This window comes from Phaseolus vulgaris, chromosome 8 (genome assembly GCF_051622355.1).
Source record: "Phaseolus vulgaris cultivar YP4 chromosome 8, ASM5162235v1, whole genome shotgun sequence".
In the NCBI taxonomy this organism is placed as follows: Eukaryota; Viridiplantae; Streptophyta; class Magnoliopsida; order Fabales; family Fabaceae; genus Phaseolus; species Phaseolus vulgaris.
The window spans coordinates 6631351-6655946 of record NC_143505.1 but is presented as its reverse complement, the minus strand read 5'-3'; the positions used below and the strand labels follow the sequence as shown (position 1 = coordinate 6655946).

General features: G+C 34.0%; 2 protein-coding genes across 2 annotated transcripts in view; both read left to right on the top strand.

The window, feature by feature from the left end:
- LOC137826729 (uncharacterized) overlaps positions 1-24596 on the top strand; it is a 79676-nt gene that overhangs the window by 1741 nt on the left and 53339 nt on the right. The gene's annotated exons all lie outside the window — the stretch shown is intronic.
- LOC137826734 (uncharacterized) overlaps positions 1-24596 on the top strand; it is a 32368-nt gene that overhangs the window by 1800 nt on the left and 5972 nt on the right. The window contains 6 exon segments of the mRNA XM_068632856.2: positions 2704-5766; positions 5925-6158; positions 6283-6993; positions 7205-8017; positions 8174-8920; positions 9054-9881. Of these exon segments, the coding sequence (XP_068488957.2) occupies positions 2770-5766; positions 5925-6158; positions 6283-6993; positions 7205-8017; positions 8174-8920; positions 9054-9881 (6330 nt within the window). The 5' untranslated portion in view covers positions 2704-2769.

The following is a 24596-nucleotide window of genomic DNA, read 5'->3' as shown; positions in this document are numbered from 1 at the left end:
TTATAAACTAAAAATAAATGAATTAATTATTTAAAGAATACTTCAATTGAGACGAAACTGTTTCGTTATACAAAATAAGATCAAAGAAGGCACACAAATCATGAGGACATACAAATAGTTTGTAAATGATGTCTATTGGAACACAATTATGACAAAAAATATAAATTATGTATAAACTTAAAAGTCATCTTACTCATAATACTTAATATATAATTCTTTAATATTAGAAAAATATTTTTCAAATTGTTTATTCTTCTCCATCTACAATTGTTCCTACCTTACCATTATTAACAAGAACGAAAATAAGGATGAGTTTAAAATCAAACAGAATAAAAATAAATAATTTATTATAACAATTACATTTTACCTACACTACAAAAAAACAGTATTATCTAAGGATTTTTACCTAAGGACTTTAATCCGTAAGTAAATTCAGTATTATTTACGGATATTACTATGGATATTACCTACAAATCTGAATCCGTAGGTAAATTTAACATTACCTATCAACTATTACCCACAGATTTTATTACCTACGAATCTTTACTCACGGATCTCTATTATCTACTAACTATTACCCACAGATCTCTATTAACTATAAACTATTATCATAATAATTATATACATAATATTTAAAATATTAATAATATTTAATAATATTTAATTATATTAATAATATTTAAGAATATTTATTAATATTAAAAATATTTAATAATATTAATAATATTTAATAATATTAATAATATTTAATAATATTAATAATAGTTAATAATATTTAATAATGTTAATATTTTTTTTATATTATTAATTATAATAATATTGATAATCTTACTAATAAGTATAATAATAATCATAATGAAATAACAAAACTTGATTGATATAATAGTTAAAACTTCTTTGGATTGAGTTCGAATCCCCCTTGTTACATTTTAGTTCTAAATTTAATTACAATTGTCATAACATATATAATAATTGTCAATAATAATCATAAAAATTGAAATAAAATAATATCTATAAATAATAATTAAAATTTTAAAAATAAAATATATTGAATTACTTACACTTTCGTCCTGCATACTTGTTTGGAATTTGCATCCCCAGTAAATTCTCTCTTTATCCTTCAACCAATCCGAACATTGCACCATGAAGGATCTTACTACATTAAAATCTATAACACATCACGTATTACTCATCTGTGCTTGCATAAATCATTCCATAAATGTTGTTTTCCACCAAATTGCAATATGAGTAGATATTTACAACAACAATCTGAGTCCTAACTTTTAAGAACTCACCACCACAACAAAACCTTCTCCCATTATGTGACTTTGATAAAGAAACACGGATTTTTGCCACATTGTTAAAATTCCCCCACCTCCATTTTGTGCCTCCTTATGGACCCAACCTACTTCGTTGCTTCCCCCGCATGGAAAAGCACATAGCATCCGAGAGATAACTCGATTTTGTTTTTTTTGTAAGCATAACATGTCCAAATCATCGTTCCTAATATGACTCTTTATGTCCAAAGCATAACTTGTTTGCTTGATTCCCCTCTGAAGAGCCTCCTTCCTTCCCCGAATGATCCTTTGTTCCACGACGCCTTTCCCCATTCTGCCAACGCAATCAAATTCCTTCTGAGCACCGCCTTTGTTTGGCCACCGGCGTCGGGGCTCGTTGATTGCCCTTCATCACACATAAGCATGTGCTGATGATTTTCACCTTCAACTCTGAGGAAGGTACTATCATGATGCTGTAATTTAGAATCGCTGAAAACTTGTGCATTAGCATTGGCTCCACTAGAAACCCTCCAATTCTGCTTTCATGAATATTGACTTTTTAGTCTTGAAGCTAACTCAAAACACCTTAGAATATTTTAAGCACCATAATATTTTGGACTTTTGCTTATCATCACTAAATTCAAATTGAGAGATGGTAAACAATTTCTTAAACTTGTTTCAATTCTATCATCTTACCAATGGAACAGCTAGAAGAATGTGGAGAGTGGTTAAACTCAACTTTAAAATAACGATACTCTATTATCACCAAATGAGAAAGTGGTAACTATATGGATAAGAAAATGATAAAGAACTAAAAGGAACCTTTAAGTTAGAATAAAAATTATATTTTTTTATAATGAGCTTTTATTGGATTTTTTTATTTATATGATTTTTTAATATTAGAAATACTTTGAAAATATTATTTATCATTAACTAATTAGATACTAGATAAAAAGTTAAAAACATAACGAATAATAGAGGTAGAAGAGGAGTTTAAATCTGATCTCTTGATATATTATTTTTTGCCCTCAAATTTTGCACACTTTCTAATTTTATAGCACAAAGCTTAAATAGAAAAACTATGAATTTTGGCTACGGTATTATAAGTAGACATAATGAGTTCATTCTTACAAATAATTTTATTTTTTAAATTTTAACCGAAGTTACCAGCAAAATAAAAGTCATATAGAAATATTAAGTGAAGCTAAAAAAAATCTCAATCGGAAATAACTGGCATCACTCCACCAACTGTAAATATCACTTGTACAATTCTTTAGTACTTTTTAATGCTGTAATTTTATAAATTATTATAATATCTATAAATACTTTTTGGTTTCTATGTTTTTTTAGATGAACTTTTAAGTGTGTCGTCAAAATTCGTTGAATGTTTTTTTATCAATTTCCTTTTGTGTTTTGAAATATTTAGGAAAAAAAATTACTAATGACAGGAGGAAGCAAAAAATCAAGACCAAAGCATTCATTGTGAAAGGATATGGATATAGTTGTCTCTACAACAACTGAAAGTGCACTGAAAGTTGTAGGACGCGTTGTCAAACGACAAGTGGGCTACTTTTTCAATTACAAAGACAAATTTAAAGAGTTGGAATCTTACATTGAGAAGTTGAAACATAATAGGGAGAGGCTACAACATCAAGTTGATGATGCACTAAGGAATGCAGATGAAATTGAAAATGACGTTCGAGATTGCTTAAAGCAGATGGATGAGAAGATAAAAGAATATACAAGTTATATTCACAATGAGTGTCACGCAAAGACAATTTGCTCACTTGGTTTCTTTCCAAATAACTTCCAACTAAGGTATCAACTAGGCAGAGAAGCTACAAAGAAGGTAGAGGAAATCAAACAAGATGAACTTTGGAAGAAAGGTTTTAACAATGTTTCGTATCAAAAAGGTCCAACCATTGATGTTGCTTTTTCAAACTTGGGATATGAGAGCTTTGCGTCTAGAAATACAAATATGGAGATGATTATGAAAGCACTGGAAGACTCTACCATTGATATGATTGGAGTTCATGGGCCTGGTGGTGTTGGTAAGACCACTTTAGTCAAAGAAGTTGCTAAGATAGCTCGAGAAAAGAAGTTGTTCAAGACAGTGGTTATAGCAAATATTAGCAGAAATCCTGATTTTAAAAATATTCAAGGACAAATTGCTGCAATGCTAGGAATGAGATTACAAGGAGAAAGTGAGATTGCAAGAGTAGATCGTATTAGAAAGAGGTTAAAGAGAGAAAAGGAGAACACCCTTATTATCCTTGATGATCTCTGGGATGGATTGGACTTGAATAAACTTGGGATTCCATGTAAAGATGATGATCATGAGGATGAAAGCCAACTAGAGGCCAATGACATATCTGATTTTGGTTACAATAAGACCAAGAAAAAAGAGTTGTCAAAATTTAATTTGAATAAGATGGAAAAGAAAAAGTTATCTAGGAGTTACAAAGGAGGAAAAATTCTTCTAACTTCTCGATATAAACAAGTACTATGTAATCAAATGGATGTGCATGAGAGCTCAACTTTTTCAGTAGGAGTCCTCAATGAAAAGGAGGCAGAGACTCTGCTTAAGAAAGTCGCTGACGTAAAAACTTCTGAGTTCGATGGTAATGCTCTTGAAATTGCCAAATGGAGTGCTGGATTTCCCATAGCATTAGTTTCCATAGGAAGGACACTAAAGCATAAAAGCTTATCTTCATGGGAGGATGTTTGCCAACAAATTAAAAAACAAAGTTTTACAGAAGAATGGGGATTTACTGACTTCTCTATAAAGTTGAGCTACGATCATCTAAAAAATGATCAGCTAAAGTGTATTCTCTTACATTGTGCAAGAATGGGAGATGATGCTTTGATTATGGACTTGGTCAAATTTTGCATTGGTTTGAATTTGCTGCAAGGAGTCCACACAATTACAGATGCGAGGAAAAGAGTGAAGGAGGTTATACATGAGCTAGAAGAATCGAGTTTGTTAGTGAGGAGTTATTCTGATGACCGCTTCAACATGCATGACATTGTGCGAGATGTTGCTATTTCAATATCATCCAAAGAAAAACATGTGTTTTTTATGAAGAATTCCATTCTTGATGAGTGGCCTCATGAAGATGACTTTGAAAGGTACACTGCCATTTTTTTACACTATTGTAACATCAATGATGAGCTTCTTGAGAGTATACATTGTCCTAGACTTGAAGTCTTACAGATTGACAATAAAAGTGAATCTTTCAAAATAGCAGATGACTTTTTTAAATCTATGGTTCGACTTAGAGTGTTGGTATTGACTGGTGTTAATCTATCTTGCTTACCTTCATCAATTAAATCCCTAAAAAAACTCAGAATGCTTTGTTTGGAGAGATGCACTCTAGGAGAGAACCTATCAATCATCGGTGAGTTAAAGAATTTACAAATCCTTACTCTTTCAGGATCTAGTATTGAAAGTTTGCCTCTTGAATTTGGGCAATTGGATAAGCTTCAGCTTTTCGACATAAGCAATTGCTCAAAACTAGGAGAAATAAGGTCGAATATCATACCAAAGATGAACACTTTAGAGGAACTTTATATTAGAGACAGTCCAATTCTATGGGAGGCTGAGGAAAATATCAAAAGTGGAAATGCTAGTATTTCTGAGTTGAGGAACTTGAATCAGTTGCAAAATCTAGACATATACATTCAGAGTTCTGGCCATTTTCCACGAAATTTGTTTTTCGACAATTTGAATAGTTACAAGATTGTCATTGGTGAATTCAACTTTCTTAACTTGAATAAAGTGGGAGAATTCAAAGTCCCTGACAGGTATGAGGAGGTCAAATTTTTGGCACTGAACCTAGAACAAGGTATTGATATTCATTCAGAAAAATGGGTTAAAATGTTGTTAAAAAATGTTGAATGTTTGTTGTTGGGGGAACTCAACGATGTTCAAGATATTTTCTTTGAATTAAATGTTGAGGGATTTCCAAATTTGAAGCATTTATCTATTGTAAACAATTTTGGCATTAAGTATATTATCAAGAATGTGGAGCGGTTTTACCCTTTACTCACTTTTCCCAAATTGGAGTCCATATGGCTTTACAAACTGCATAACTTGGAGAAAATATGTGACAATCAGCTTGTAGAGCCATCTTTCCGTAGTTTAAAAGTGATCAAGATTGAAACATGTGTTAAATTGGGAAACCTTTTCCCATTTTCCTTGGTTCGACTCCTCACTGTGCTTGAAACAATTGAAGTGTGTGATTGTGATTCTTTGAAGGAGATAGTTTTAGAAGAAAAACAAACTCATGATGACAAGATTGAGTTTCCCCGGTTACGAGTTTTAACGTTAAAGTCTTTACCAACATTTACTTGTTTATATACCATTGATAAAATGTCTAATAGTGCACAATCGTTGCAAGACCAAGTACTGCAACACAGGAACAAAGATATTGTCACTGACTTTGATAACGGGGTCATTAATTCTTGCCTTCCACTCTTCAATGAAAAGGTATGTTATAACCTTATCATAATTACTTGTGTAATGTTTAATTTGTATGTTATTATTCCTTTGAAAGAAGTATAAAAATTTCTACTCATTTAAGTTTTGTCATTTCTCTTGGGGAAAACATCTTTCAAAATATATTGTGAGCATTTGTGTTCTTACAGGTTTCAATTCCCAAATTAGAATGGTTGGAGTTATCCTCAATCAACATCCAGAAGATATGGAGTGACCAATATGACCATTGTTTTCAAAATTTGCTCACACTGAATGTGAAAGATTGTGGTAATTTAAAGTATTTACTATCATTCTCCATGGCTGGAAATTTGGTGAATCTTCAAAGCCTTTTTGTAAGTGAATGTGAAATGATGGAGGATATATTTCGTTCAGAAAATGCAGAGGTGTGTAGATTCATTTAATATTGAGTTTGATTAATATTATCATTTGTTGTTTAATTGTTTAATTGTAAAAGTTGTTTAGGTCTTTTAATTGCTCACCTATCAATCATTTTTTGTTTGTAAACAGCATATTGACGTTTTTCCAAAGTTGAAGAAAATAGAGATCATTTGCATGGAGAAACTCAGTACCATTTGGAATTCCCATATTGGTTTACATTCCTTTCGTATTTTGGACTCTTTGATAATAAGGGAGTGCCACAAAATAGTTACGATTTTTCCTAGTTATATGGGACAAAGATTTCAGAGCCTTCGAAGCTTGACAATTACAAATTGCAACTTGGTGGAAAATATATTTGATTTTGCAAATATTCCACAGTCTTGTGATATAATTGAAACAAACTTGGATAATATACTTCTAGAAATGCTTCCAAATTTGGTGAACGTATGGAAGGATGACATCGGTGAGATACTCAAATATAATAATTTACGAAGCATAAAAGTTTATGAGAGTCCAAATTTAAAATATCTCTTTCCACTTTCTATTTCCATTGACCTAGAAAATTTGAAAGTCCTTAGGGTACGAAATTGTGATGCAATGAAAGAGATTGTTGCTTGGGAAAAACATGCAAGTGAAGATGTTATCAACTTTAAGTTCCCCCATTTAAACACTCTATCTTTGATAGGCTTAAATGATTTGAGGAGTTTCTACTCAGGAACTCACACTCTAGAGTGGCCACTATTAAAGATATTGGATATATTCCAGTGTAGCATGTTGGAAGGGTTGACTTCAAAAATCATAAATTCAAGAGTGCAACCAATTGTTGTAGCTACAGAAAAGGTACACAAAGTTTGTTTAGATCCAAGTCACAAAATTTATTTTTCAGAGCTTTTCTATAGAAAATATGGAACATGCCTTGTTTAGATGAAAAGCATGAATTAGCAGTGCCTGACAAGGATGTGAGGTTATGTATTTTATTTCTTGTAGCAAAATAATACACTATGGGTTCAAACATATACTTTGATACTAATAAGTTTATTTATTTATTTAGGTGCTATACAACTTGGAAAATATGTCATTTGGCTTGAACGAAGCAGAGTGGTTGCAGAAATACATTGCTAATGTTCACACAATGCACAAACTAGAAAAACTTAACTTGTTTGGGTTGAATAATAGTGAAATTCTCTTTTGGTTTCTTCATAGACTTCCCAATTTGAAAATTTTAATTTTGAAATTTGGTCACTTGGAAAGGATTTGGACTTCTGAAAGTCTTATTTCATGTGAAAAAATAGGTGTTGTTATGCAACTTAAAGAGTTGGAATTAAATTTCATGTGGGCTCTTGAAGATATTGGCTTTGAGCATGACATGCTTCTTCAAAGGGTAGAATGCTTAACCATTCAACAATGTACAAAATTGAGAAATCTAGCATCGTCCTCGGTATCTTTTAGTTACTTAAGATATTTAGAAGTGGTGAACTGTATGATGAGGAATTTAATGACAACCTCAACTGCTAAAACCTTGGTTCAACTCAAAAGGATGAAAGTAAGTTCATGTCCAATGATTGTAGAAATCGTTGCAAAAAATGTTGAGGAAGAAGTAGAAGAGATTGAGTTTAAACTATTAGAATCATTAGAATTGGTGTCTCTACAAAATCTCAAGTGTTTCTCTAATGTCGAGAAGTGTGACTTCAAATTCCCACTATTGGAAAAATTAGTAGTGAGTGAATGCCCTCAAATGACAAAATTATCTGAAGTCCAAAGTGCTTCAAACCTAGAAAAAGTACATGTTGCAGCCGAAGAAAAAGACAAGTGGTATTGGGAAGGTGATTTGAATGCAACCCTGCAGAAACATTTCACAGATCAGGTATGCATTAAAATATTTATTTTTAATTTCATTGAAATGGTTCTTAACTGATATTATACCAAAAGGATTTCATTAAATAAATGTACTCAAATACTTTTTATATCGTCATTCAATCATTGATAGTTATTTACTCCTGACATTTTCTTCTTTTCCAAGGTTTCTTTTGAATATTCAAAGTATGCAAGACTTGTTGATTATCCTGAGACGAAAGGTGTTCGGCACAACAAACCTGTTTTCCCAGATAATTTTTTTAACTGTTTAGAGAAATTGGAATTCGATGTAGCATGTAAAAGAGATATTTTGATTCCCTCTCATGTTCTTCTTCACTTGAAGAACTTAAAAGAATTTAATGTGCATGGTTCTGATGCAGTGCAAGTAATATTTGACATAGATGAGAGTGAGGTCAAGATGAAGGGAATAATCTGTCGTTTGAAAAAGCTTATTTTACAAAACTTGCCAAATTTGAAATGTGTATGGAAGGAAAACCCTAAAGGATTTGTCAGCTTTCCCTATTTGCAAGAAGTGGTTGTTGATGGTTGTGGAAGCTTGGTAACATTGTTCTCTTCATCCCTAGCCAGAAATCTTGAGAAGCTTAAAACACTTCAAATAGAAGAGTGTGAGAAATTGGTAGAAATAGTAGAAAAGGAAGATGCAACGGAAAAGGAAATGACAGTATTTGTATTCCCTTGTTTGTCCATTCTAGGTCTTTGGTGTATGCCAGTCTTGAGTTGCTTTTATCCTGGAAAACATCATCTGGAATGTCCCTTGTTACACGAATTAAAAGTGGCCTATTGTCCTAAGTTGAAGCTATTCACATCAAACTTTGACGATGGTGAGAAAGAAGGAATTATACAGGCTTCAATTTGCCCGCTACAGCAACCTTTGTTCTCTGTTGAAATATTGGTAACGAAGCATTAACATTTTTACATTTGTATGCTTTCTTTTGTTTTCATTTTATATTTTCCTTTTATAGCTATCTTCTATCTAATATCAACTATGCATTTTTCTTTTGAATTTGTCTGGCCTCAATTGTTAGGCTTCTCCCAAACTGAAGAATTTGATGCTCAATGAGGAAAATATTATGTTGTTGAGCGATGCACGTTTGCCACAAGACCTTCTTTACAAGTTAAATAATATTTATTTGGACTTTGAGGATAATAAAAATGAGAAAGGTACTTTGCCTTTTGATTTCTTTCACAAGGTACCCAATTTAGAAGTTCTTAATGTACAAAACTGCTTTGGTCTGAAGGAGATATTTCCCTCTCAAAAGCTTCAAGTTCATGACACAGTACTTGTGAGATTGAAAGAATTATACTTGCTTAACCTAAATGAGTTAGAGTGCGTAGGTTTAGAGCACCCATGGGTACAACCATACTCTGAAAAACATGAATTATTAAATCTCGACAAGTGTCCTCAAGTAGAAAAAATAGTTTCATCTGCAGTGTCTTTCATTAATCTTCAAAAGTTATCTGTGACGAACTGTGAAAGGATGGAGTATTTATTTACATTTGCAACACTAAAAAGTTTGGTGAAACTTGAGAGGCTAGTTGTGGGGGAATGTGAATCAATAAAAGAAATTGCAAAATGTGAAGATGCAGATGGTTGTGATGAGATAGTATTTGGACAACTGAGATCGATTCAGCTAAATTGCTTACCAAGTTTAGTGAGTTTTTATTCAGGAAATGCCACTTTGCGATGCTCGTGTTTGCAAGTAATGATGATAATTGAATGCCCTAATATGGAAACTTTCTCTCAAGAAGTCATAAAAGCTCCAGCTTTTTTGGGGATTCGAACATCAGATGATATTGATTTAACATTCGACGGTGATCTCAACTCAACTATTCAGAGGTTATTTAACCAAAAGGTAACACTTCATTCCCCAAATTCAATTGTTGTTTTAATATCTAACTAATTTTAATGATGCGACCTTGTCTATGCCAAAACCTTACATTTTTTGCAACAATAACTAATTTATTATTTTATACAGAGTTTTCTACAATAATGTCATATCTTATTACAAAATATTCATAATATTATTTTCAGCAATATATTAAAAATATTAAATAAAAGCAAATATATTCTTCTTTCCAATATTACATTAGTTTTTTTTATAACAATAAACAATATATACAATATATTAAATTACTTATTACCTTTCCTTTTTGTGTAATAAAATATTATTTTCTTACTAATTCTAAAATTATGGACATTAATTAGTTTGTATTTTATTATAAAGAAAACATCACTTAATGTAAATATCCAAACATCTTAGCCCAAGAGTTAATAAATTCAATAAAATAAATTAGAGAAACATTATTAAAAAGGATAAAACAAGAAATTAGTTTCTTTAATAGCAAAATAGTCCTGTCCATTCCTATTTGCAAAGAATGTTGCTAAACAGCAAAGAGAACCTTTTGGACACATTCTTTCTTACTTCTACTGTTACTCAAATGTCATTTTCCTAGATAAAAAAAAAAGGTTTTAAAATTGATAAAAACAAAGAAAGAAAAAATAATGTTATGATTTAGGTTCATATAATTTTATAATGACATCTGCCATTTATAACTAAACGACCCAGGCTAATAAAATAAATAATATATACAATTAGTGTTATGATTTAGGTAATCTTGATTGGAATTATGTATACTCCAAAAGATTGATTCCCGAATCAAAGTTGAAAAAGGATATTCTATGTTATGTTGTAGTAATACCTATACAATAAATCTAGAATTTCTTTTTTACATCAGTTGTCTGATTTTTTTTAAAATATAACTACGCTCTCTCCCAGTATATATATAGAAGATTCCGACCCAAAGATATGAATATAAAACTAGAAAAGGTTGCTAGAAACGTTGATCGAATACAAGAGAAGAGTGAATTGATTTTAAAATATTTTCGGAAAAGATCTGAGGTAGAATAATGTTTGTACAAAATCAACCATTTAGAATATTGGACAACAGATTTGAATATTGAACAACAGATTTAAATATAGTTAATCAGTAGAAATTTTGCCAGATCAATTAATTAATCAATTAAATTTCTGAATGTTTAAATTTCTGAATGTTTAAGAGAATTGTAAAAAAGTAAAGAGAGAAAAAGAATTACACACGAAATCTTATACTAATCCAATTTTTCTTAAGAGTTAAATTTAATATTCAACTACTTCATTAAAATAAAGATTTTTTTATCAGCAAACAATTAATAAAATTAAATGAGATACTTTACCTTTATACACAAATCTCTCTTTACTTAAGAGTTTATTAGTTCATAACTTACTATGTGTAAAATCACATAGGTCAAAAGCTTAAAGTATAGAGACCCCACTATCCTTACATATCCATATCCAGAAATTATAAAATTCCTACAAAAACCAGCACTAGCAGTATGCTGAAAAACAACCTCTATAAAACTGATTTGCATAAAACGTGGCCTCAGACGATTGAAGGTTATTTCAAATGATAAGTCATTTTACGAAAATGTTGAAACTCAAGGTATTTTACTGAGGTTCTTAAACTCATGGTATTTAATAGAGATTTTGAAATCCATAGTATTTTACGGAGGTTCTTAAACCCATGGTATTTAACAAGGGTTCTAAAAGGCTTTTCCTGAGGTTTAAAAAACCTTGGGGAACACATTTCTCAATGATGATTTAGCAGGAGAAACTGCAACCCTGGATAAATGACTTAATAGAGGTTTTAATCCTGGATAATGTAAAAAATAAATTCCCGTTAAAATATTTTTTTATATTGTCAACCTAACACAATTATAAACTTTATCTTTAAGAAATAATCAATTTTCATTGATACATCAAATATGACTTGTATAATCTTAAAGTCTTATAAGCGTTAGTATTTTTAAGAAAGAATTAAAAAAAACTAGTTATGGTGTTGCTATTGGTGTGGATTTAGGAGGAGATTTATTGAGTAAATATCGTAAGAGAATAATATAGGTGATCATGTAGCAAATTATTTGATGGAAAAAGAGACTCAGTTGAATTTGAAAGCGCTTGCAAATATTCAGATAAAAATGACATCATATATTATATATAGGCATTTAGAACCCCTTGTTACTTTCATTCTTCTTTTTTTCTTTTTTTTATATTTTTTCATTCTTTTATTGATCCTAAACAACATTTTTTTTATCCTTTTACACTTATTTTTCTTTAACATTATTGAGACATAGTGTAGTTCTTTTCAATATTTTTGTTAGTTTTACTTCTTTGGATATCTTTCATTATAATAGAAGGTTTAATTATATTTTTATTCACTAGACTTTAGCATAAATCTGGTTTCGGATGATTTAAATCCCAAACAATAAATTTAATGGGCTAAAATGATTTTTTAAACAGACCTTCAAATTTAATATTTGAGGACAAAGATTATATTTTTTTAAAATTTGAAGCATTAAAATAAATAAATTTAATTTGAAAAAATCAAATCAAATTCACTCCAAAATTCAAGGAAAAATAATTAAACCTTAATATAATTTTTTAATGAAAATTATGTTGGTGAAAATAATAATGCAAAAGACACTGCTAAACCGAACTTCAGTTCTAATAAAAAAAATGAACGGGATATTCTCTTTTTTCACGAGTGGAGCGTGCATGAGTTAAAAATGTTTTATGTTCATTTTATCTATGTTTCAAAAATTGAACCCATCAAAACATCACAAAGTTCACTAATATAACTGGTGGTTTATTAGTAAAATAATATTAATAATTAAATATTATTACTGTTCTCGCCAGTTGACCGCGGTTGACCTAGGTGGAAAGTTCTGTTTCTGATCTGTCTTTCTTTCAACCCTAGAATGCAACTCAGTTGAAACAGAAAGGGGTTCTACCTGTTGATCACACTTCGACGATCAAGTCAGTAAAAACATTCAAGATAAGTAACTAGTTTCAGTCTTAGTCTCTAGAAATAGCGTACCTTTATCAGGATTCTCAAACCCCTTTTATAGACTTTTCCCCAACCACTTTCACTAATGAGAGTGTAATCTCAATAGAAGATATTTAATCATAACAGAAAAACCACTTATCTTCAGGTGCTAACAGTAGGAAAACATTCTGTTCACATTTTTTTTTTCAGCAAAGAATTAATTAAATAAATAAAGGGAACACTTTAGGGGTGTTCCAACCCTTGTACAAAAGACTCCTAAAAAAAACAAAAACAAAAAAGCATAGCAAGACGGAGTCCACAATAATAACCCTTACATCTCAAAACCAAGAACAAGACCACACCCACAATCAGAAACAAACTATAAAGTGTTGGCTACACTCATACCAAAGCAGCCACAAACGCTCAACTGGGTACACTAAAAGATAGAGTTATTCAAACATAAAACATAACCACCCTGCTAAAAGAATCCACTCCCCAAAAGATGAATAACAGAAAAAACTTTATGAAAGAGTAGATGGAGGTTCTTCACCATCCAATTCACGCTGAATGGCAGGAAGTGAACGTGAGCGGCAACCACCCTGCATCATGTTCCATCTCATAGAGGGTCCTTCCTTCAATTGATTGTATGGCATTGCACAGTCCACCGTACACGATTGGTGGCTCATAATCTGGGTAAACATACACTTTGAATATTTTCAGCATCTCCATGTAGGTCCTTGCCAGCATCAGCTTTGTGAAACTGCCCCCTGTCAGCAGCAAATACAAACCAAGAATACCAGCCTTTGATATATGTTCTTCTAACCCTTTAACCTGCACCACATAACACTACCTTTCAAACCTTTCAGCTAGTTCAAAATATAATACGTACCCTTAATATTGATCATAGAAACAGTCATTGGCAGATTTATAACAAAACCAGCAAAACATGTATTTAATTGGGAAACAATAATGCTTTTCTATGTTTATCTTGTTGCCATATTAATGCATATTAAAGGAGATAAAATCCAATCAGAGAAGGAAAACTGAACTTTTCTTACTTTATGTTTCATCCACACCCATGTTTGTACTTGTGTCATAGTAAAAATTTCCTCTGCATCTATCTTTGTTTGGTTAAAAATAACCTTGTTTCTATGCTTCCAAATGCACCAAACCACTGAGACCCAAAGACTTTTCCATAGTCTGTTGCCTTCTTGATTAAAACATATACAAGAAAATTGTTCGAAATGATTTACCAAATCATTATGATTTACCGACCTCATCCCTGTCCAATTAAAGCACATATTCCAAACCTTAGTTGATACCTCGCATGTAACAAGAATGTGTGGGGTTGACTCCTCCTCTCTTCCACATAAAACACATATTGTATCCCCCAATAAGACTCCCCTTTTATGCAGATTCACCTTAGTTGCTATCCTATTTGATAGGGCCCTCCACACATAAAACTGAGCTGATGGCATAACCTTTAATTTCCAAAGATATTCATACACTCCTGTTACCCCCCTAGATGTTTGGTTAATTAACTTATTGTAAGCAGATTTGACCGAGAAGGTATATGATGGAGGATCATTCCATAATCGTAAGTCCTCTTTGTTTGGATATAGTACCACCTGTGATAAGTCTTCCATAAACTCTTCTACCATCGTTCTTTCCCATTCAAACCATTCTCTTCTCCAGCTAAATTTCCACTCCCACCCCTGTGTAGACCATGTTCCAAATTTACCAATAGTCTTGTCTTTAAGATCAGAATTATTATATATTCTTTCATATCTACCTTTGAGTTGACCATTGGCTAGCCACTCATCTTCCCAAAATTTGATCTTGTCCCCTGATCCAAGTTGCCAAACCATATTTGAATTGACCCAGTTGTCCCCTTGATCTGAAAGGCTAACCTTGGATAAATCATTCCACCATCTGGATTTATACCTATTTCGATTCAATATAAATGAGTTTGTCGTACTCCACAATCCATACTTCGATTCAAGAATGTCCTTCCACAGGCCCTTCTCAGTGGAACCCATTCTCCATATCCATTTTGCCAAGAGTGCCTTATTGAATAAATCAATACTTTTAATACCTAATCCTCCCTCCTCTTTCGCTTTACAAATGTTCTCCCAACTAGTCCAAGCAATTTTCCTCCCTTCTGTTCCCCATCCCCATAGGAACTTCCTTTGTAGTTTTGTGATCTCCTTGCTTACTCTAATCGGGATTTTAAAAAAAGATAGAAAGAATAATGGTATGGCATTGATGACAGATTTTATAAGGCAAACTCTACCCGCGAAGGATAGATTCCTCCCTTTCCATACTGAGAGTTTCTTTCTTATCTTCGATAATACAGGGTCCCAAAAAGAGCACCTAGCCTGATTACCACCAATAGGTAGGCCTAAGTATGTGAATGGTATATCCATTAGGCTGCAATGAAGTATCTCTGAGTACATTTTTACCTCATACCTGTCTACTCCAATTGCTCCTATTTTACTTTTGTGGAAGTTTACTTTGAGACCGGAGCTTAGTTCAAAACATCTTAACATAGCCTTGATGCTCAAAATATTTTGTACCTTTGATTCACACACAAAGAGAGTGTCATCAGCAAATTGTAGTAGATTCACCTCCACTTTTTTATTCCCAACTTTTAAACCTGAGAACAAGTTTTTTCTTGTCGCTTGTTTTACTAGTCCAGCCAAACCTTGTGCAACAATCAGATACAAAAAAGGTGCCATCGGATCCCCTTGTCTAAGGCCTCTAGACGATTTGAATTCTTTTGTCGGGCTACTGTTTACCAAAACCGATATAGTGGTTGATTCAAGGCATGCTGTAATCCACTGTTTCCATTTTTCGCAAAAACCTAGTCTACTCATCATGTATATTAGGAATTCCCAACTCACTGAATCGTACGCCTTTTCGAAGTCAAGTTTTACGACCACCCCACTTTTCCTCCTTCTTTTCAAATCATCCATGACTTCATTCACAACAAGGACACTATCTAATAATCCTCTATTAGATAAAAACGTTGATTGTGATCCATCTATCACCTTCTCAATAACTTTTTTGATCCTTCTAGATAATACTTTTGTCAGAATCTTGTACACGCATCCTACAAGTGAGATGGGTCTGTACTCTTCAAGAGATTGAGGGTTCTCAGATTTTGGTATCAATGTTATGAATGAAGCATTACATCCCTTTGGGATCTTCCCTCCACTGTGAAAATGTTTTACTGCACCCATTACGTCCTTTTCTAACAAATCCCAATACTTTTTGATAAAACTGAATGTCACTCCATCTGGGCCAGGGCTTTTACTACTGTCACAATTCCAGATAGTCTCCTTAATTTCATTATCCTCAAAAGGTTCAGTCAGGAACTTGTTGTCAGAATCTGTTAATTCTTTAAATTCAACATTATCCAACCTAACACCAATATCCTCGACCGCCGACATTTTTTTCTTGTAGAATTCTTTAACCATCTCCTTGACCATACTCGGCTCTTCCACCCACTTATCAGAATTATAACAATGTAAACCTTTGATCTCATTCCTCATCCTCCTCCATTTAATTGAAGCATGATAGTACTTAGAATTGGAATCCCCTTTCTTAAACCATAATGCTCTTGACTTTTGTTGTAGTAAGGATTCGTTTCTCATATTGATATCTTGTAACTGACTCAGGAGCTCTCTCTGTTCCCTGATCTTGTTTTCATCTAACTCGTCTTCGTCATCTCTCCTATCAAGCTCTTGTATTTTATTCAAGATTTCCATTTTGAGCTTATCTGTATAGCCGAAAACATCTTTATTCCACCCTTTCAAATCGCTCTTTAGCATTTTTAGCTTCTCTTTTAACACAATAATTTCATTTCCCTGAACCAAATAACTTCCCCATTTATCTCTAACAAAGTTGTCAAACTCTTTATGTTCCTGCCAAATGTCTAGAAACCTGAATGGTTTTGGTCCCCAATCTGCTAAGTTTGCTTTTAGCACCAATGCACAATGATCAGATACTTGTCTGTCTAAGACATATTGTTTGCTGCCTGGCCAATGTTGCAACCACTCAAAAGTAGTTAAAAATCTGTCAAGTCTGCTCTTAGCCTTTCCATTAGGTCTATACCATGTATATTTTCTCCCGGTGCAAGGTATATCAATCAACTCCATACTATCAATGAAGTTATTAAATCCTTGCATTTCTCTCTTATTTCCTCTAGCTTGACTTATCCCCCTCCTTTCCCCTTCTTTTCTTATAGCATTGAAATCTCCCAACATGCACCATGAATTGCAAGGTTCCCTTTGTCTGATTCCTTTTAGTTCCTCCCACATTTGCACTTTCAATTGTAAATTACATGAAGAATATACATTTGTAATAACAACAGGAATATTACTCTCCCTAAAAATCCCGACAAAAATTATGAACCATCTATTAATAATATGATTTGAACATTGAAAATTTATTTTGTGCCAAATTGTAAGAATACCACCTGCTCCGTTAATTGGTTCGCTGTAGAAATAATCTACATCGTTATCCCCCCATAACTGACAACAGTTATTTAAACTGAAACTTGCTATTTTCACTTCCTGCATGCATACCATTTTGACACCTTTGTTCCTAATTATATCCTTAATATATCTCCACTTTACCGGACTTCCCAAACCTCTCACATTTAAAGATAGTATTCTCATTAGTAACCCATATTTTCCCCGCTTCCCTTTGAGATTTTAAAATTATATCCCTTTTTTCAAGTTCTTCCAGACTTAGCATAATTTTTCCTTCATCCCCACATGTAGCACCTAGCTGTTTACCCAATTCCCATAATCTAATCGTTTCTAAGCTTCCACGTTTTTGCCAAAATAAACGATCGCAATTGTTTATAGCCATGTCAGACATAGAGTTACTAATTTGGGATAGGACTGACCTTATATGCTTGCGGTCTCTCTGTTTGCTATTTTTGCTTGATTCACCCATCCAAAAAACTCTTCTTTCATTTGTGTCGATGGAATTAAGGGACAACACTTCATTGTTTTCCTTCTTTTGTTTTCCTGTTCCTTCCAATACCAATCGAGACTCCCTTTTATTTTGCTCCTCGAATGGTACAAATCTTTCAGTTATTCTGTGCGATCTCGACCCTGAGTGAAGATAGCTCTGTGTGTGATTGTGCTCCGCGGAAGCTGGCACATGATGACAAGGAGATCGCCCTTCCGACGTGGTGTGTGTCGTACGAAGAGAATCCTCCACCTTCGAAATTGAGATCAGTGAAACCGCCTCCCTCACTATCTCTTCTTCCGCCGACGATTGAGCATGGTAGGGTAGAAACCCTTGATTTTGCGTTGCCCAATTCAAGGTGTGCGGTAGCTGAATCCGTTTCTCCTTCATTTCCTCTACTGTGTGGGACTGGGGTGTAGTGATTGCTTCGTTTTGAGTGTGGTGTGCTGGTACGACATCTTTCTGGAGTTGGCTGTGAGCATGGTGTGCGACGGCATATTTTCCATTATGAGGTTGCCCACTGTGTTCAGCTTCTTCCAAATTGTTAATTCTTTCTATGTTAACTGGGCTTCCCAGTAATCCAATCCGAAATGATTCCTCCACCCTTCCAGTAATTAGGCTTGAATTATAATCTGACTCAAATTGATTTTGTAACTTGCACCCCCCTTTCGCATCCGCTAGGTGTGTCTGTTTCGAAACACATTGGACCATTTCTAAAGGCCCATTTATCTTTGCCTTGTCAGCCCTGCTTATAGCCGTTGATGTTGCAGACCCTACGTTTTCCTTCTTGGTGATTAGACAGCAAATAGGTGCAGATGTAGCCCCTAGGGGTTTTGCCGGAAAAGTGTCACAGCAGTGTAACGGTGATAATGGTACAGATCTCCGGCGGTCCTGTTCAAGCAGTGGTTTTGTCTTGCTCATTTCCACCGTTTCTTCCTCCTCTTCAATCTTGCTTGCATCTTCAAAGGCCCCATTCTTCGAACAACCTGATGCATGCGACGCCATTGAATCTACTTCAGAATCAACTCCATCAGACTTTCCGCCCCAATGACATTGACAAAGATTGTAATCAGGAACTGTGCATTCTTCCTCCACTGATACCTGATACAGGACTTCGTTGATTCTCATATAACTGGTTATCTTTGCCTCACAACCCACTGATACTCTAACTTTAAATCTTGCATACTCTAATTCGTCCAAATACAATGTTGCTTCATCTACCTCAACCAGAGTTCCTAGTAACGCAGCAATGTGTTGCACTCAGTATTCCATAGCTTCACTGGCAATCCTCTGCATCTCACCCAAACCATTTTATCCACCGCTACAAATTGATCTTCCCATGGGATAATAGTATCAAACAAATCTTCGAACCACTCTTTGTTTTCCTCTATAGCTTCTTTAATCTTCATTTCGTTTTCGCCCATCAAAAGAACATGAAAACTGCCCAGAAATTTAATCTTTATGAAACTGAGGCCTCCCAGAATAAAGCTTTCATTCAAACCTGATACTTTGGTTAGATCCAAAACCCTCCCAATATAACACTGTTTTAACCATTCTCTTGGTGTTTCTTCCACTTTAAAGTGTATAGCATTTATATTTGACTTGTTCAAAGAATGTTCTCTGTTTCTGACTCCATTGTTGACCACATTTGCGTAAGAATTTTTTCCCTTTACCCTCCATTCTTTTTTAACCACTTTCTCTGATTCTAATTCCTTCTCTTTCTGCTTTTCATTCCATTCCTTTCTTGTTTCTGCTGACTTGTTATATTTCGGTCTATTAGCATATAGTTTCCAGCTTCCAATCCATATTGTGTTCAACTGGTTCTCCAGTTCTCTAATATTTTGTACTCCCTGGAATCTAACAAAATCAAACCTTTGCATCTTGATGTTCAATCTTCTAGATATAAAAACATCGCTCACCCTCCCCCATCTTCTGAAAATTTTCCACAAATCTGTTTCTTTGAGATCAAAGGGAAAGTTAGAGAAGAAGAAAGGAGTACCCCCTCTGTTCTTAGACATTTGCATTCAAGTTTCACGTTCACACTTATAGAAAGAACAAAGAGTTGTTTGTCATCAGCAGCAGATGCCTCACATTATGCCTCACATCAGCAGCAGATGCCTCACATTCTGTTCACATGTGCACCATTATTCTCGGATTCCTCTTTTATTCTCTACAACTATTAATTAATATGTACCTAACATGTATTAATTAATATATAACTAACATGCATATTATCACAAAAGATAAAATATCTTTTTATCTTCAGAATAATATCACAAAAAACTTAAAGATCGTGATAAATAATCATTTATGTTATCTTCATAATAACATGATAACAGATTTACATATATATGTTATTTTCATAATAATATGATAAAAGATTTAAACAATAACCATTATATTTTTCATCTTCAGAATAATATCACAACAGATAAAATATCTCTTTATCTTTTATCTTAATTACCTCGCTGGACTGACCAACATCTGGGTCTAGCTCACGATCCACCTCTTGGGCCTAAACACCGAGTTGACCTCCCCCAAATACTTGGGCTGAGATGACGAGCTCTCCTGCACGGTACAATTACAAATTACAAAACGTAAAATCATAATTTAATAAAATTAAAAATTAAAAATATCATACGTTATAACTTTTAATAATAGTTCTGTTATGGCTCAAAGGCGATTTTGGGTTTATGATTGTTTGAGGTTTCTCATCTGAACCCGTCCAAATAATTTTTCGATTCCCTCGTTGTTTTCTCATCTTTTAGTTTGAAGAGTGTTTGGGTCGCCCTGTTACCGAGTATCTCTTTTTTTCGAATTTTATCCGTGTACCCCTTGCCCTCAGATTTTATCCTATCATGTCCTAAGTTTCCTTTTATTTAAACCAAATCTTAAGTCATGGCCTCCTTAAGACTGAGTAGACCGGGACAACACAAGTTTAAAGTTTAAATGGTTTCAAATTTATGTTAATGATCAATAAGCCTTATAGCGTACTCTTTATATAAGTTATATTCTCTTTCAATAGGAGATATGGGTACAAAGAGGTTTATCCAGCAAAATATTAGATATAAATTATGTAAGTTGTACTTAATTGATTTATGGTCGTGCACAAAAATATTATATTGCCTATTTTCATGACATAGGTTGAGGTTAATTTGAAAAGGCTTAAAATCGTATATTCGCTGAGAAATTGCTCAATTTTGTTTTATGATGCCCTACTTATTCATTTTTTTAATGGTTGAGGCTAATCAGTCATCCTTTTAATAATCTGACAATTGCTCGAACCTTTTAGTGTCGAATGGTAGTGCCAAGATTTAGATCTAACGATCAAGCCTTTTAGAGTCGACTGGTAGTCTCAAGAATTAGGAAGAACGATCAAGTCTTTTTAAACTCGACTAGTAGTGCTGAGAATTAGACCTAATGGTCAAGCGTTTTTAAAGTGAACTGGTAGTGTCAGAAATTAGGCATACATGTGCCGCTTGCAATTTCGTTCATGTTATGCTCCTACGTCTGTTTTGTTAACATTTTCCACGATGTCGCGTTGTGTTGCCTTGCAAAGATAAGGAAAATTTTACCTGGCCCTACAATGGGCACCGTTGTTCAGATTCAAAGTTTAAATGACTTCAAAGCAGAGCATTCAAGTGTAACCTCTTTATTCATACTAAGAGATGTAATTTTGATTTAATACTAACTATTAAGTATATAGTTTAAAACAAATACATGATTCAATTATAACTTTATTTATTCCCTACAATTACAATTGATCTACTTACAATAATTCTCCTTTTATATTATTTTACATTCCTTTGGTTATTGTCCAAATTCATTTCGATTTTAACTTGAAATCTTTGTATTGATTGAGTATGGGTTTAGATGATACTTGGTTTTTTAAATTGGTTATGAGAATGAGGAAGAGTATTGTACCGACTAATCCTCGAACGTCATTGACTGCTAGTAATGGTGGGCCACGTAAGATGGGTCCCACGAGCGGCATGATCTAGTGTCTCACGAGCGACGCGATCCAAGGTGCTGAAGAGTAGTCAGACGTTGATCACCAGGATGTGCTGATGTGTCCTCGGCAACAGAGTGAGGGCGATGTGACATCGGACATCAGTGACTCAAACAGCAGAGCTGGGTCACGAGAGGTGGATCCCAGATAACACACCAGTTATCAGTAGGGAGAAGCCTAGATCACGAGGGGTCCTTGCATGTGTAAAGAGCGCTTTCAGGCGTAGCGCAAGTAAAGACCAACTGGAAGAGTTAAGGCCCGTGGGGGTTACGTTCCAGGGGCAGGCTGCATGCATGGCACTTGAACAGCTAGGGCACTCCCAAGACGGATGACCCCAGAGATTAGGTGCACAAGTTGATACCTAGGTGATCATCCCATCAGAGGTTGCACTCCAGTAAGGGAGCCTTACGCGCTAGATTGCCCTAAGAGTGGATGATAGCAGCGCTAAGGCATACCCTCAGAAACCCTAAATATGGGTGGCAGAAACAGCAGAAACCCTAAAGTATATAAATGGTAGTAACAAGCCTAACAAGGTACGCAACATTTACGCGATACACACACAGTTTTACAGAGAGCTTTTTACAGCTAAGTTTTGGTGTTTCCTAGCCCCAATACTGACTTGAGTGTCGGAGTGCAAACGGCCCCTAGGGCGCCCCTTTGTCTTTGCAGGTTCAGGTGTTTTGATCAAAGGAAAGGCACGAACGAAGATAGAGAGAATTGGACGTATGATCGTCGTGAGACGTACGAAGGCAATCGAGTCAACCGACAGGAACAAGTATATGTATATACGTCTTGTTCTCGTCATCATATTCGAATACATCTCCATCCTCATACATATTCTAATTTTAAATTACAAAAACACCTTTACTTTATTAAGTCACATAAAAAAATTATATTAAATTTTATTTGGTCTTTAGTTTCGTAATTTAGTTTTAGGTCATACATTTGAGCATTGAGACTGCCACAGTTTTCGAATGAGAATAGAGGTGTATGGGGAGGTAAATTTTGCATCCCACCACGACAATAGAGGTTACGAGGGATCTAGGAAATAGGAGAATTCAACAGGAGACCTTGATGGAAGTCTTTAACAGGCTTGGAAGATCGTCAAGTTCGAAACAACGACAATTCCAGATTGGATCTAAATTCTTTAAATTCAGTAGATATAGCATAACCAATTAAAATATGGTAATTAGGTAAACAATTAGGAATAACCTGTTGTGGGGAAGAGGAAGAGGTTATTAGAGAGTTGAAACGTATGGAAGAGAGGGATTCTGAAGTGAAAAAATGTGAGAAGGGTAACAAAGCAGATTGTTTATGATCATTATAAGCATAAACATTAGAAGGCTAGGAAGGGGTGCTAAAAGGTGCTATCTCAGGAATATAATCTCTAAAGAGGGAGCCAAGGTGGTATGTATTCAGGATACAAAAACAAAAACCGACTTCATATCAGACGCCAAATGTTTTTCCCTGTGGGAGATAACAACATAGGATGGTTACATAATAAAGGTGTAGAAGGAGCGGAAAGTATGTTAACCATGTGGCAAAGGTTTTCAATTATGATAAGCATCTATTAGGAAAAGGTTTTATCGTTATTCTTGGTCAGCACATAAAATCTCAAAGAAACATTTCGGTGGTTAATGTGTATGCACCATGCAATGCTAGCGAAAAGAGCGCCCTTTGGGAGGAAATAACTAACATTAAATTGGCAAATCATCTCTATAATTGGTGCATACTTGATGATTTTAATGCTGTCAGAAATATAAATGAAAGGAAGTGAATCAACATTAGGAGTAGCCAAACAAATGAAATAAGAAGGTTTAATGATTTTATTGAAAATAATCTCTTGATGGAAATTCCTGTCATTGGTAAAAGGTATACATGGTATAAATCAAATGGTTGTTGGAATGTGGCTTCAAGGAATTTGTGAAAGAAAAGTGGAACAATTGTAGTGTACATGGTGATGGAATAAGGATTTTTAAAAATAAAATGAAAATTCTAAAGGGAGATCTCAAAGTTTGTAATAGGGAAATGTTTGGGCTGTTGGAAGCAACAAAAAATAAAATTCTGAAGGAAATTGAGGTTATGGACAACCAATATGATATTAGTGAGTTGGGGGACAACTTTAGATTGAAGAGGATGAACCTTGTTAGTCAGCTAAGGATGACACATAGTAAGATAGACTCACTTATGCACCAAAAGGCTTGGACTAATTGGATGAAGTTCAATGATTCCAACTCAAAGTATTATCATTCTATTATAAGGTGGAGAAGAATGAGGAATGAAGTTAAAGGAATGGAAATTGGGAGTCAGAGGAACCACAAATCGTACGGTTGGAAGCAAAAAAATTGTTTGAGGATAGATTCAATGCCATAAAGGATTTTGGGGTAAGACTTGGAGCAATAGATTTTAATTCCATATCCCAGAAGGATAACCAAAAGCTTATATATGACTTTATAGAGGAAGAGGGGAGGGAAACAGTGTGCCAGTGTGATGGGTCAAAAAGCCCGGGACCGGATGGTTTCAACTTTAATTTCATAAAACACAATTGGAAAGTTTTAAAAGATGATATTTTAAGAGCGGTTAGGAAATTTTAGAACACGGGTTGCATCCCTAAAGGTTGCAATGCATCTTTCATAGCTTTTGTAACCAACTTTTATGAAAGTGGATTATGAAAAAGTCTATGATTCGGTCAATTGGGATTTTTTTTAGCATG